The sequence below is a fragment of the Peromyscus leucopus genome, chromosome 8b (assembly GCF_004664715.2).
Source record: "Peromyscus leucopus breed LL Stock chromosome 8b, UCI_PerLeu_2.1, whole genome shotgun sequence".
Lineage (NCBI taxonomy): Eukaryota > Metazoa > Chordata > Mammalia > Rodentia > Cricetidae > Peromyscus > Peromyscus leucopus.
In genome coordinates this window covers 5680260-5695012 of record NC_051086.1, presented here as the reverse complement: position 1 = coordinate 5695012, position 14753 = coordinate 5680260, and the positions used below count along the sequence as shown (strand labels likewise).

The 14753-nt window shown below is 52.0% G+C and overlaps 1 protein-coding gene across 1 annotated transcript in view; it reads left to right on the top strand.

The window, feature by feature from the left end:
- Stk10 (serine/threonine kinase 10) overlaps positions 1-14753 on the top strand; it is a 96583-nt gene that overhangs the window by 64286 nt on the left and 17544 nt on the right. The window contains exons 8-12 of the mRNA XM_028857792.1: positions 4547-4693; positions 6072-6617; positions 8820-8950; positions 11073-11196; positions 11498-11677. Coding sequence (XP_028713625.1) covers positions 4547-4693; positions 6072-6617; positions 8820-8950; positions 11073-11196; positions 11498-11677 — 1128 coding nt within the window. The remainder of the gene's footprint in view (positions 1-4546; positions 4694-6071; positions 6618-8819; positions 8951-11072; positions 11197-11497; positions 11678-14753) is intronic.

Here is a 14753-nt window from a genome sequence, read left to right as displayed (position 1 = left end):
CAGCTCCTTGAGGGCCTCAGCCTTTGAGTTAGACAGAAAGGCTTCTCTACACCCACATCTAGAGGGGATGGACGATGCAGCACAGGCCACACTGCCTGTCACTTGTGTCTCAGAGCTTTGACGTGCATCAAGGCCCGGTCTGCCTTGGCAGGGCTGCCCACACACCAGCCGCCTGCCCTGGGCCCCCTGCAGGGAGCTGCCCTGTTTGACTGGCCCTCCGTGACAGGCTCCCCCCCCCCCATCTGGAGCTCCAGGCAGGCAGAGCAGATGGTCCTGCTCAAGAGCTGCTAATTTGGTCAATATGTGGGGTGCCCTGATGAAAGCCTCATGCCCTCAGAAGGCTGGGCCTGGCTGGTCCCTGCCACATCTGCTTAGCTGCTATGGTGCGGTGCCCTGTGGTGTCCCTGCTCAGGGCATGTGTGACAGAGCTCAGAAGTTTGAGGGATCTTGGAGCATCTCCTCATTCCCAGAGAACTGTGCTCTGGTGGAGGAAGGCTCAGTGGTATGAAGAGGCTGCGTGGATTGTTCTCCTGACCCTGCTGTGGTGCTGGTGCTGGTGGCTTTGGTGGTTGTGATAGCAATGGCGGTGGTGATGGTGATGATGATGATGATGATAGTGATAATGATGGTGGTGGTGATGATAGTGATGATAGTAATGATAGTGATGATGATGATGATGATGATGGTGGTGATGAAGGTGATGGTGATGGTAATGATGATGATGGTGGTGGTGATGAAGGTGGTAGTAATATCCATGAGGATAGTGATAATGGTGATGATGGGGTGATGGTAGTGATGATGGTGATAGTGATGATGGTGGTGATGAAGGTGGTAGTGATTATGATGCTGAGGTTATTGGTGGTGGTGATGGTGGTGGTTGTGGTAATGGTAATATGGTAGTGATGGTGATAATGGTGGTGGTGGTGGTGGTGGTGGTGGTAATGGTAATATGGTAGTGATGGTGATAATGGTGGTGGTGGTAGTGATGAGAAGAGCTATGCTGTTTTGAACACTCACTATAGTATGTAGAACAGCCGTACTATTATCCCCAGTGTACAGATGAGCAAACTGAGGCAGAGAGGGTCTCTTGACCAGTCTGTGTTGACAGTGGGAGCCAGATTTTACCCAGGTGGCTTGGCTCGGTCACTTAGTCAGCACACATGACCCTGCACATCCTGGTGAGCTGTTGGTCAGCTCTGTGAACAGCCCACTCAGGGCCTCTGGAAGCATGCGGCGACCAGAGTGACATGCTGCTGGGTAGCTGGGTAGCAGAGCTGAGAATAAACCGAGGCTGATGAGGCTGACGGCTTCCCACTGCCCCGGGCCATGCATGCGGCCCTGGCTCCCTCCTGGCTCCCTTGGTCCGTCTCCCAGGCACAGCTGGAGGCCCTCCAGCTCTTCCTCCACCCTCTGAGCCCAAGCCACCTCAGGGTCTTTGAAGGCCACACCTTTGCCCAGTGCTCTGTACCCGGAGTTTTCCCTCACTCCCCCCCCACACAGGTCCCTTCGGTCCCAGCTTGAGTGTGACACTCCCCCTCTCAGAAAGGCCCCCAGAAGACATAGGAAACTTCCACCAGCCTCCTGACTCTCATTCTGCCATGGGCCTTCTGGCTCCTTTGGTGAAAGGCCCGATCAGGCCCCGGCACGTGAAGTCACGTCCTTGGAGTGCCGCGCAGCTGCGCAGAGAAGCAGGGCGTGAATGGGAAAACTCTCAGCTCCACCAGCTTAGATGAACCGAGGTCAGACTGGCCTAAGCAAATGTGGCGGACACAGCTCATTAAAGAAGTGACATTTGTAGCTCTCAGGGGGACAAGTTGAGTAGGGAGTGGCCTGCTGGCTGTCCACCAGTAAACTGCCTTGCTGATTTTTATGTGCTGGGTGGAGCTCAGGGGCTTGCTCACACATGGTAGACCAGTGCTCCGCTCCTGCTCTATCCCAGACCCCAGGGAAACTTGTATTCATTGTGATTTTCTGTGTGTATTGGGCAAGGCCTGCTTGCGCCATGGCAGAGTGTGGAGGCAGGAGGACAACTTGTAGGAGTCAGTTCTTTCTTCTCATCATCTGTGGGGATCAAACTTAGGTCGTGAGGCGTGCATGTCAGTGCCTTTACCTACTGAGCATCTCACCAGCCCCAGGAGCATTTTAAATGTCCGGACAGTAGGAATGACTGCTCATGAATTTGCCAATTCTAAATATGTTTTTAAAAACATTTTATTTATTTTTATGTATGTGCATGGGTGTTTTGCCTGCATGTGTTGTCTGTGTACTACATGTGTGCAGTGCTCATGGAAGCCAGAGGAGGGCGCCAGATACCCAAGAACTAGAGTTAGAGAAGGTTGTGAACTGCCATGTGGGTGCTTGGGAATTGAACCGGAGTCCTCTGGGTTTCATCAGAGCCTTCCTACAAACCCCAGATGAGCAAATTCCAACCCAACGAGGCCCCTAAACCCTTGGCATTCCTTTCTCTCTGCCCATCGTGACGAGGGAGCTGAGGAATCCCACCCTGGCCACTCCCTGTGCCAGAGAGGAGATATCTGCACATGGTGTCTCCATGGTGCTTCTCCAGGGTGCTGCAGGCTGACCAAACATCCCCAGATCTTCTGCCTTGGGGTTTTACAAGGTCTATAAGGGAGCACCCACTTTTGAGAAGTGCCATGTGGATAAAAGTCTACAGTAGCCGGGCGGTGGTGGCGCATGCCTTTAATCCCAGCACTTGGGAGGCAGAGGCAGGCGGATCTCTGTGAGTTTGAGGCCAGCCTGGTCTCCAAAGCGAGTTCCAGGAAAGGCGCAAAGCTACACAGAGAAACCCTGTCTCGAAAAACCAAAAAAAAAAAGTCTACAGTAAAGTACGGACTACTGCCACGAGTCTCCACCTTGCCCTTATGAAACCAAGCACATATTTCCGTCCAGAGACAGCAGATGCAAGACTGTCCCTCGCTGCTTACTCCAGCGTCACCCAAAGCAGGCCACACCTCCACGTGCCCAGCAGCATCGGGAGGGTTAATGTGGTCCTCTGGCGGCACAGTGCCCTGGAGACAGAATGTAGCATGGAGTCGCTTAGCGTCTATGCCCAGCACCGAAGTATGTGACCCAACAGTGAGCTGAGCCTCAGGGCAGTGGATGGATCCTCATATCTGCCACAGGATAGAATCTTGGGGACTGGGGGTACAGGTCAATTGGTAGAACACTAGCCTAGTGTGTGCAAAGCCCTGGGTTCAGCCCCTGGCATTGTATAAACTGAGTATATTGGTGCATGCCTGTGATCCTGGCACTAGGGAGGTGGAGGCAGAAGGATCAGAAGTTCAAAGTCATCCTTGACTACATAGGGTGTTTGAGACCAGCCTGGGCTACATAAAAACCTATTTCGAAAGAAAAAAAGTTAAGATAAGTCAAAGTGAAACAAAGTTTAGCAAACTTATTAAGCAGGAAGATAATATCTGCTTAGCCGGAGTCATGTGACTGTGAGAGACACATACCCAAGACCCTAACAGTGGTGGCCCATACAGTGTGAAGCAACTTAAATATAGCAACTAGTTCAGGGCCAGGTTGTGCTGGCATGCCCCTTATTCACAGAATTCTGCCCTTGGGGTGACTTTGTAGGTACATGGTTGTAGCTGGGTGTGGGAAGATACCTTAGTTGTTATTCTATTGCTGCGATAAGACACCATGGCCAAGGCAACTTATAGGAGAATGAGTTTGTTGGGGGCTCACAGTTTCAGAGGGTTAGAGTCCATGACCATCGTGGCGGGGAGCATGGCAGTGTGCTGGCGGGCGTGGTGCTGGAGCAGTAGCTGAGAGTTCATGTCTTGATCCGCAAGCATGAAGCAGCGAGAATAACACTGGAATGGCACAGGTCCTTTGAAACTCCAAAGCCCCAGTGACACACCCTCCCCAACAAGACCACACCTCCTAATCCTTCCTAAACAGTTCCACCAACTGGGGGCCAGGTATTCGAACCTATGAGCCTATGGGGGCCACTCTCAAACTGCCACATTCCACTCCCTGGCCCCCATAGGCTTCTGGCCATTTCAGAATGCAAACCCTATTTAGTCTATATTTATCAGGGTTCTCTAAAGGAAGAGAACCAGAGGGAATGAAGCAGCTGAATGGGTGAGGGCTAGCAGAGAAGCATGGGTCAAGAAAAAAAAAAAAAAGAATAGAAACGCACAAATGGCACCACCACCCCATAAAAACACATGGGCTGGACAAGGCATTTTGAAGTGAGCTGTCTCATTTCATTTTTATGACTCCCGTGGTTTCAGCGTGGCCATCTGTCCTTTGGAAATGAAGAGACTGTGGCCCAGAGAGGAGGGATGGCGTGCTTAGCGTCACACAGCTTGAGTCACAGACTCGGGGGTTACTCTTCCCTCCACGTGTTGGGCTTTCTGATCTGCCACGGGGTTCCTGAGTTCCCCTTACCAACTTCAAGTTCTTGAGTTGCCTTGGACCACAGCTGGCCCTCTGTGCTCGAGGTTCAAATCCTGCGGCTACCCCTACTCCGTAACAGCTTCCAAACGGTTCTAACACAGCTGTGTCTTCTCCTCAGCATCCCTTCGTCAGCACGGTCACCAGCAACAAGGCTCTTCGGGAGCTGGTGGCTGAGGCAAAGGCCGAGGTGATGGAGGAGATCGAGGATGCCAGGGAAGACGGCAAGGATGACGGAGAAGAGGAGGATGCTGTGGATGCCACCTTGGTAAGTCTTGGAGACGAGGAGGGTGGGCCCCAGCCACCTCTGGGAGGGAAGCTGGGGACGGACTCCTTTCTGCCTCTTGGGGCCAACTGGCTGGGAGCCCCAGACACCCGTGCCCAGGGTGAGGCTAAGCAGCTGTTGGCCAGATCCAGGTTCTCGAGCGTGCATGATCTAGAGCTGTCCTAGGGTCCCTGGTCTCACAGTTCAATCCAGGAGCTTCTCCTGGGGAATTGTTCATCTTAGAGGGTCCCCAGTAAGTCAGGACTGAGTTGTCATGAAGCTGAACCCCCAGGCTCTTCGCATTTATTGTCTTTTCATTTATTTTTGGGTTTTGAGACAAGGTCTTATGTGTAGCCTTAGCTGCCCTGGAACTTACTATGTAGACCAGGCTGGCCTGGAACTCACAGAGATCTGCCTCCCTCTGCCTCCTGAGTGCTAAGATTAAAGGTGTACACCATTGTGCCTGGCTCTTTTAATTTTGAATTTTAAAAATTTTAATTAGAATTAGGCTTCACTGTAAAAAAATTTAAATAGAGATCTGTTTTTGGTTCTCCTTCAGATAGAAGATGTCCCCGACCCCTCTCCCTCTCCGGATTGTCCCCCTATGGCCTCCTTTCCACATTCATGATGCATGTAGACAATTACTTTCTAGTCACAGAAATGAGTATTTGGTTTCATCATAGCAACGTTTCTAGTACTTTCCACCTCACAAAAACTAAAATACAAGGGGTGGGCTGACTCCAGCCCCTGGGTCAGATTGATTGGCACTTTATGTAATTTTTTAATGTGAATTAGTTGCCATCTAGAAATCAACAGATAATTATGTGAAAATTCAGGTTACTGAATGGGCGTGTGGCTGAGTTGGTAGAATGCTGGCCGAATTATGCCCAAAACCCTGGGATCCATCTCAGCACCACATAAGACTGGCATGGCAGTGCACACCTGTAATCTCAGCACTTGGGAGATACAGACAGGAGGATCAGGATTCATGGGTCATCCTCGGCTGCACGGCAGGTCTGAGGCCAGCCTGAGCTGCTTGAGACCCCATCGTGGAAAAAAAAAAAGATTGCCGTGTGTGTTGATAAATTGGGAGGTCTGGCCTCGGGTGAGAAAGGGGTATTTCCCACACTGTGACATTGGCAGGGCCTCCCTACATCTGGTCACAGCCTGTTTTCCTCATAGGATGGGAGCAGGGATTAGGTGAAGTTACAGTTGGAGAGAGGAGGTGAGTCCTCCCCCCAGTGGTAGGCTGTTGAAGAGAGGCTGTGGGATGTGTGATGGAGACTGGGTTCAGGGGTCCCTGCTCTGCTCTGCTGGCCCATCGCCTGTGGAGCCGGACTGCTCCTGGTCCCGCAGCGGCTGACCATTGACTCTTTTCCAGCCCCTGGTCAACCACACTCAGGACTCTGCTGCTGCAACTGAGCCGAGCCTCAACTCCGACAAGCCTCCCCAGGATTCTTGTGCCGCCCTGCCTCCCAGTCAGCCTCAGGAGCCTGTGAACGGGCCCTGTAGCCAACCCTCAGAGGGTGGATCCCTCCAAACCACCAGCCCTGCAGATGTGGTCCCCAAGAGTGATGATGATTTAAAGGTACCTGTTCCCCTCCGGAAGTCCCGACCATTGTCCATGGATGCCGGAATTCAGGTCGCCGAAGAGAAACAAGTCACTGGCCAGGCTGAGGACCCCAGTCCTGTGGCCAGCAAGTCCCAAAAGGCAGGCCACAGCCGCCCTAACAGCAGCGCCCTGGAGACCTTGGGTGGAGAGAAGCTGACCAATGGTGGCCTGGCGCTCCCCAGCTCTGTAGCTCCAAGCCATGTTAAGAGGGCTTCAGACTGCAGCAGCCTGTCGACCTCGGAGAGCATGGACTATGGCACCTCTCTGTCTGCCGACCTGTCGCTGAACAAAGAAACGGGCTCATTGTCTCTCAAGGTAATTTCACCTGTCACCCTGGGGGCCAGAGCAGTCCATACTGGCCCTCGTGCTGTGCTCAGATTCCATTCTCAAAAGCATGCAGAAGCTACTTACATTGTATTTGTTTGTGTGTCCATAAGAGGTGCTGGGGTAAACCCCGAGCCTGGTGTGTGCTAAGCACACACAGACACACACAGACACACACACACACACACACACACACACACAGCCTCTTCTTGTTTTAAATGGCTCATGGGTTTGGCTCTTCTTTCTTAAAGATTTTAGCTCACCTCAGGGCTTAATACCCTGCATGTTGGGGTCAGTATAAGACAGTAATGTTATATGTTTAAATTTTAAAGTTTGGTTAGAGGGCCTAAAATTGGTAAAGAGAATTCCAGAAGTGGAAGTTCTCTTGTTTGGGGGTCAGCTATGTGACCAGTGACTGACAGGTGGATTCAGTGAGGGGAACTGGGCTCGCTCTCCTCTCTGGCCTCCTCTGTGACAGTGGGTGACACTAAGGGACTGTAACCATTCTGTGCAAAGTGCTTTAAACAGAACTGAAGGGCTGCTTCCTCCCACGGTTTCCAGATGGGCAGTAGAGACTAAAAGAAGTTGGCAGCTGGCACAAGGCTGTGTGGGTGGAAGCAGGGAGGTGGTCAGACCTGGGGCTGGGCTTCTGGCCTCAGGTGCCTCTTCTTCCAGCAGCTAGGAGGGTGACTCCTCCCTTATCTGCCCCCAGCAGTTCTGTGATACTATTAAACTTACTGTTGGTGACCTGAACCCCCAAACAAGACCGACTTAGGGGACCAGGGGGCAGAGGTCAGCTGTGCATTTCTGTATTGCCTTCTAAGACTTACTCAGCGCAAAGCACGCAGATCAGAGCCACAGATCTGGTAAGTACAAGGTAGCCAAGGCAGAAGCAGCCTGCCAGCCCCGCAGTAAACTCTGGATCAGAAGAGGCTCCGTCAAACAGATGGGTCCATGGAAGCTTTTCTTTACCTCAGAACTGACACAGATCGTCATGAACTGTAGTTGCCCAGCTGTGGCCAGCAGGTTTTTTGTTTGTTTGTTTGTGTTGTTGTTATTGTTTTTTTGAGACAGAGCTTCTCTGTGTAGTTTTGGTGCCTGTCCTGGATCTTGTGCTGTAGACAGGCAGGCCTCGAACTCACAGCCTCGAACTCTGTCTGGCTCTGCCTCCCGAGTGCTAGGATTAAAGGCGTGCATCGCCAGCAGCAGTTATGGAGAAGCATCATCTTGTACTTCCTCCTAAAAGGGCGCTAAGTGGTGCTGGAGATGTAGCATGATGCTAGCGTGCTTACCGTACATGCACATGGCCCTGGGTTCCATCCCCAGCACCGTTGAAAAAAGAAGGCACCGAATGCCTGGGGCCCAGGGGAGCTAGGCTGGGCAGCAGCATACAGAGCAAGGGGCCAACTCTTAGCCACCTTGGGGTGCCCACTCCTCTTAATGGGGCTGGAAGGCCCGTGGGCCATGTTGTAGAGGCAGAGCTACGTTCTTGTAGGAAGGGAGTCTGCAGAAAGTTCTGAGGCAGGGGGCAGGACAGAGGTCATCAGATAACCACTGTAGGCCCCTAAGACCTCATGTGAGTCAGAACTGAGTACTTCCACCATGACACCTCCCAGGGCCAGGAGGTCCTGCCTCAGCAGCCTTTGTGGAGTGTGTGGTTATTCACAGAAAGAGATAAATGAGAGGAATGGTCCCATGAGGCTCTGGACAAGCACAGCTGCCTATGAGCTGCGGCTAGCCAGCTGAGGCCACCAAATCCATGGTCTGTGATCTTGACTGGCAAGCAGAAGTAAATCCCATGCCATGTGTGCCCCATGTGCTTCTCATCAAATCTTCACGGCCACCCAGGGAGGCCAGTTCTGTTTTAATACTCCATGGACAGCGGAGAAAGCCGGGATTCAGGCAAGACCAGGGTCACAAAGCCGCCAGAGGCCAGTGAGGATGAACACAGCCCTTTCTGATGCTGAGACTGTGTTTTGCTAGAATGCCTCCATGAGGTGAGAGCCTTGTGAAGTGTCTGAAGCTGAGACCAGCTGAAGGAAGGGGGTCTAAGGCCAGCCGCTTAGGCCCTGTTTGGGAAACTTGAGGAAAGGGGACAGTGGATGGCCTCATCCTTCCTGGGCCCAGACTGTGGCCCTCACCCTGTCCCCACTGTGGATTTCTAGCTGAGCTTGGGCACATTCTCCTTGCCAGGGCTCAAAACTGCACAATAAGACCCTGAAGCGGACCCGCAGGTTTGTGGTGGACGGTGTGGAGGTGAGCATCACTACCTCCAAGATCATCAGTGAAGATGAGAAGAAAGACGAGGAGATGAGATTTCTCAGGCAAGTCCGGGGAGGCACCAGTGTGGGAGGGGGGTGCCCTGAGAGGGCTAGGCATTGGACCTTTGGGTGGGTCAGCTGCCCGTCTACAGTGTGAAGTAGGAGACTGAGGCAAAAGGAAAGTGGTTTTACTTAAGACCCCTCCTCCTGCGTTCATCTACCCACACATTCGCCCATCGGCCACCCTCTCTTTTGTCCATCTGCTCACTCATCTACCTGCCCAGTGACCCATCTGCCCAACATCTATCTCATATCCATGTCTGTGGTCCTCTGTCTGTCTATCTGATCCCTATCCATACACCCACCCATCCATCCATCCATCCATCCATCCATCCATCCATCCATCCATCCGCCCGCCTACTCACCTATTCACTCATTCACCAGCTATCTCACCCATCTACAGAACCCCCAACTGTTCTATTTTTCCTTCCACTGATCTATTTGTTCATCCATCCATCCATCTACCCTTGTATCCACCTGTCCACCCAGTTATCCATCTGTTCATCCACCTCCCTTCGTCTGTAGTTATCTACCCATCTGTCTAGTCACCCATTTAATCCACCCACCCACCTATTCACTTATCATTTATCTACCCCTACATCCACCCAGTTATTGATTCATGCATCATCTACCAAGTGGTACATAATGGAAATCCAGATACATGAAGCTATCCCCTGGGTCGAATTTATACCTATGGGTCCCAAACACAATACACAAGCTAATTCTTGATTGTGCTGCGCGCTGTGAAGGAAGGAAGGAATGATACAACAGTGTATCATTCTGGGCTGTGCAGAGATTGCTCCTAGGGACCTCACCATCACCACCCTGAGCTGAAAGATGAGGTGAATCCCAGAGCTGGGGAAGTCCTGAGAGAATCTGTGGTTGCGGAGGCCCTGGCGGGCGACCTCTTGGTTTGTGTCAGGATCTTAGAGAACGGGACTTCAGTATGGAATGCCAGGACAGAGGAGGGCGGGACTGGGGACTCTGAGGGGGCAGGGTCCAGGCTGTGGAGGTCTGAGCTGTGAGGGAGAGGCACAGCGGAAGGGGCATGGCGCATGTGACGGGTCCTGATGTCCCGTCTGGACAGGTTCTCCGGCTTCTGTGTAAGTGTCAGCTGTAGAAGGGTAAAATGGGTTTGGGAGGTGGGGAGACTGTCCGGGACCGTCAGACTCCGGCTTAGGCTGGGGCAGTGGCCAGGAGGGGAGAGGAATGGGACTCAGAACGAGAGAGGGACAGAGAAGGAAGGCGTGAGACGAAACCCCGTGCCTGAAAGAGGCTCACCACTCCGGTTGTCTCAAAGCGCCCCCAGGGGACCCTGTTCCTGTGTGCATGTGAGGAGACCGTGGCTCTTGATAGAGAGCTGCGTGCAGTGGGTGTCTAGTGGACCAGGAGCAGAGCAGAGAGTCCGCCTGAGAATCCCTCCTGTTTTCACTGTGCGCTGCACAGCCCTCCTGGGACTGCTGGCGAAGAGTGGGTTGCTGGGTACTGAGGAGGCTCAGAGCACCCCAAGGCCAGGGCTTTGCAGACGTCATCATTGCTTTGAAGGAAGCTTCTAGCATTCCAGAATAGAAATAGTTTGGGGTGTTGTAGGGATATTTTCTCCATCTTGGGCCAGTGGGGTGAAATTTAATTATAAATGACATTGTTACAAACATCCTCATCCAATCCAGAAGTGAAACTAGGGTGCCAAAGGTGTAAAGGTATTGCCAGCACCTTTCAAAATGTTCTACTAATTTATATTAGTAACACATGGAGTATGAAATCCCCTATATGCTTGTCTGTTTAATGAAATGTTTTTCTTTTATATTTGTATTTCATATCATATAGATAATTTTAAAGTTTCTTATTTTTGCACTTGTTTGCTTTATGTCTTTTCATGTTATGTACCTATTTTGGGGTTGTCAGTTCCTTTCTCATCAGTGATTTGTAAATGCTCTTTATATATGAAGGATGCTCACCTCTTCGTCTGTCAGAATATCAAATGAAGCCTGAATCCTGATTGTGTCTCCGCTTGAGTCAGTGGGATTCTACTCCACAATCCATCCCTCCATGGCCCAGGCTATGAACACTGTGGTCTCAGAAGCCCCCTTCTCATTAGGAAATGTTTGTGTCTGTTCATCTGCAGGCGCCAGGAACTCCGAGAGCTTCGACTGCTGCAGAAAGAAGAACATCGGAACCAGACCCAGCTGAGCAACAAGCACGAGCTGCAGCTGGAGCAAATGCACAAACGTTTTGAACAAGAAATCAACGTGAGTGAGAGGAGACAGGCCCAGGGGCTTCGGGCATCCGTGTTTTTCTTCGGGTGGAGGTGTTGCAGAAGGGGGGGGTTAGGTCCCGGTGACCCTGAGTCACAAAGGGACACCTCTAGAGGTGGAATGCCGTGCCCCTGTCCTGCTAGGGCAGACAAGGAAACAACTCAGAGAGGTTAAATAACTTGCCCCGGGACACACAGCAGAGGGCGACAGGACTGGGGCCCAAGTCTGGGTCTGGTATAGGCTCTGAGGTATGACGTGGCTTCGCGGGATGCCTCTGAGTCTGTGCACCTTCCAGGCCAAGAAGAAATTCTATGACGTGGAGCTAGAGAACCTGGAGCGGCAGCAGAAGCAGCAAGTGGAGAAGATGGAGCAGGACCACGGCGTGCGCCGCAAGGAGGAGGCCAAGAGGATCCGCCTGGAGCAGGATCGAGACTACGCCAAGTTCCAAGAGCAGCTCAAGCAGATGAAGAAGGAGGTGATGGAGTGCTTGGGGGTGTGGGTCAGGGCCTCTGCTCTTTCTGTTGCTGAGACAAAACACCATGGCCAGAGGCAGTGTGGGCAGGAGAGGGTTTATTTCAGCTTGCACTTCCCTGCACAGTCTGTCACTGGGGAGGACATGGCAGGAACCTGGAGGCAGGAGCTGACGCAGAGGCCATGGAGGAGCGCTGCTTACTGGCTTGCTCCTCATGACTTGCTCAGCCTGCTTTCTTATAGAACCCAGGACCACCACCCTGGGGATGGCAACACCCACAATAGGCTGGGACCTCCCCAATCACTCACTAATTAAGAAAATGATCTACAGGCTTGCCTATAGCCTGTTTTTTTTTTTTTTTTGAGCTGAGGACCGAACCCAAGGCCTTGCGCCTGCTAGGCAAGCGCTCTACCACTGAGCTAATCCCAACCTCATAAAGCCTGATCTTAAGGAGGCATTTTCTCAACTGAGGCTCCCTCCTCTCCTGTGACTCTAGCTTGTGTCAAGTTGATATAAAAATAGCACAGCTTTGTAGCTAGAGTTTTCCTGCCTTGCCCACAGTCAGGACAAATCTTTGTCACCCGCCAGTCCCACAGCAGCTCAGACCCAACCAAGTAAACACAGAGACTTATATTGCATACAAACTGTATGGCCATGGCAGGCTTTTTGCTAACTGTTCTTATAGCTTAAATTAATCCATTTCCATAAATCTATACGTTGCCACGTGGCTGGTGGCTTACTGGTGTCTTCACATGCTGCTGGTCATGGCGGCAGCTGGCAGTGTCTCTCTCCCTCAGCCTTCTGCTTCCCAGAATTCTCCTCTCTCCTTGTCCCACCTACTTCCTGCCTGGCCACTGGCCAATCAGTGTTTTATTTATTGACCAATCAGAGCAATTTGACATATAGACCGCCCCACAGCACAGCTTCCCTTCCTAACAGAGGGGCTGCATGGCGCCAATTACCCCAAGTCCTTTGGGCAGCCACACTGGGGCCCTAGTGCCCCAGCCAGAGCCATGACACCAGTCCTTCCTCTGTCTTTCGGATGCCACCTTCCCGTGTTGGCTTTCCCCGCAGCTGGGTCCTTCCTCAGTGGCTTCTCTTAGCTCCTTTCACATCCTCTTAGATGAAAGAGGGCAGGGAGGATGAAAGAGATGGAGGCCTGGGAAACTGGAAGTGCTCTTCCCGCAAGGGGAGATGATGCGGGAGAGGCCTGGTACACCCTGTCCCCTGTGCTCTGCCCTCTTCCGGCTGTCTTCCTCCCCTCAGTTGGAAGGTGGAGGTAAGGAGATGCATGGCCCTGAGTGACAGGACCCGGGTTCCCAGACCCTTCTTAGCCTGGCAGGCTGTGTTCTGCTGGAAACTGAGGCTCCCACATCCGGTGCTGCCATCTGCTTATTCGCCTCCTTCCTCCTGGGAGTCTACAGAAGGATGTCTCAGCCCTCAGTTTCCCCAACATCGGGAGGCATGGGCTGCTCTCGAGACCCCGATGCCCTGTGCACAGCCAGGCTAAGAACCTGCATGCTACACAGGTTCCCTACCACACGAGTTACACCAACCTTCCTGGTTTAGTTTGACTTTTTTTTTCTCTTGGTTGTTTTATTTGAAAGTTTTCATAAGAAGCAGCAGCTTGACTTCTGTGCCCTTTCAGCTTCCCAGCAGGACAGTGCCATTTAGTCAGCTTGCATCCTTGGGACTGTTCTTCCAGGCAGCAAAGCTTGATAGCTGTGGTCTGAGGATGGCCTGCTTTTCAGCAGCTCATTGGAGGCTCCTGTTTGCTCTCTCTTCCCAGAGCTCATGGGGGTTCCAGCACTAAGTTCAGTGAACCACATAGATGTTCCTCAGGACCCCCTCAGGGACTGACTGACTCGGGGACACCCACAGGTTCACGGCTGCTACATCTATACAACGGTGTAGTCTGCATATAACCCGCACACACCTTCCTGAGCGCCTTCAGTCACCTCTAGGTCATTCATAATTTCCCAGGCCATGTAACTGCTGTGCCAGTGATTGCCGTGCTGAACCAGGGAGCTGGGGTGAGGGGAAAGTCAGTTCATTAGGTTTTCCCCAAGGTTTTTCCCCAGTTTGCATGCTGATGAAATTGTGTAATGACATGTTTCTCAGAATGTGTCCCTGTCATGAAGCTAAGTTTATTAAGTGGTTCAGAGTTCCCTAGCCATGCACACCATATCCCTGGAAGGAACCCTGGGAACGTCTCAGTTAAAAAACTAGATTGTTTTTCTGGTTGGGAAAAAATGGGACGCCAATACATTCAGTAACTTGGAAGACGTCACTGTCCTGGAATGCAGCTTATCTGCGTGGAACTCGGTCTCCCAGCCTGCCATGCCTGCCACTGCACAGCTCTGCCAGAGAGCCGTGCTGGCATGTAAAGGTCTCGTGAGTCCTTGGGTCTGCCTCTTGAAGGAGTGGCCCCTCAGGGCTCTGCCTTTCTTCCTCTGCCTCCTCCCTCCATTACCAGAGATGAGAATGTCGCTTGTGTCTTCAACAGAAAACTCAGAGCCTGGGCTCTGTCTCTGTTGCTGTTTCTGATCTTCTGTTCCCCAGACCAAAGCCATCAGCTTGTAAAAGCACAGCTCTAAGTCTGTAGCCCCTAAGTTGGGTGATGGCTCTCATGGTCACTGAGCTGGGACAGGACGCCACACCCAATACAGAGGCCAAGGTGCACAGATGAAGTATTCCTTTAGGAATTTTATGTAAACATGTACTTCTCAGCCGGGAGTCTTCTGTCCCCAGCTCTCTGAGACATTGGCAGTGTCTACAAACATCTGGGGCGTGTCACAGCTTAGGGATGGAGTGGAGCAGTCTGTTGATGTCACAGCCAGGGACACCGCTGACATCCTGTAGACTCCGTCATGCTGCAGATGGGAAATCCATTTAAAGCAGAGAGGCCAGAAAACATGGGACCAGACTCAGCCTGCAAAATCCGAGACCATTTTATAAAAACCTGGGAATTGGAAGAGAGGGTGAAGCAGGCTAATTAGTCAGTGGGTTTTGGGATTCAGACGCTAAGCGCATGTCACACTCCTCCAGATGCTCTGAATCCATTCTGTCTCCACAGCAA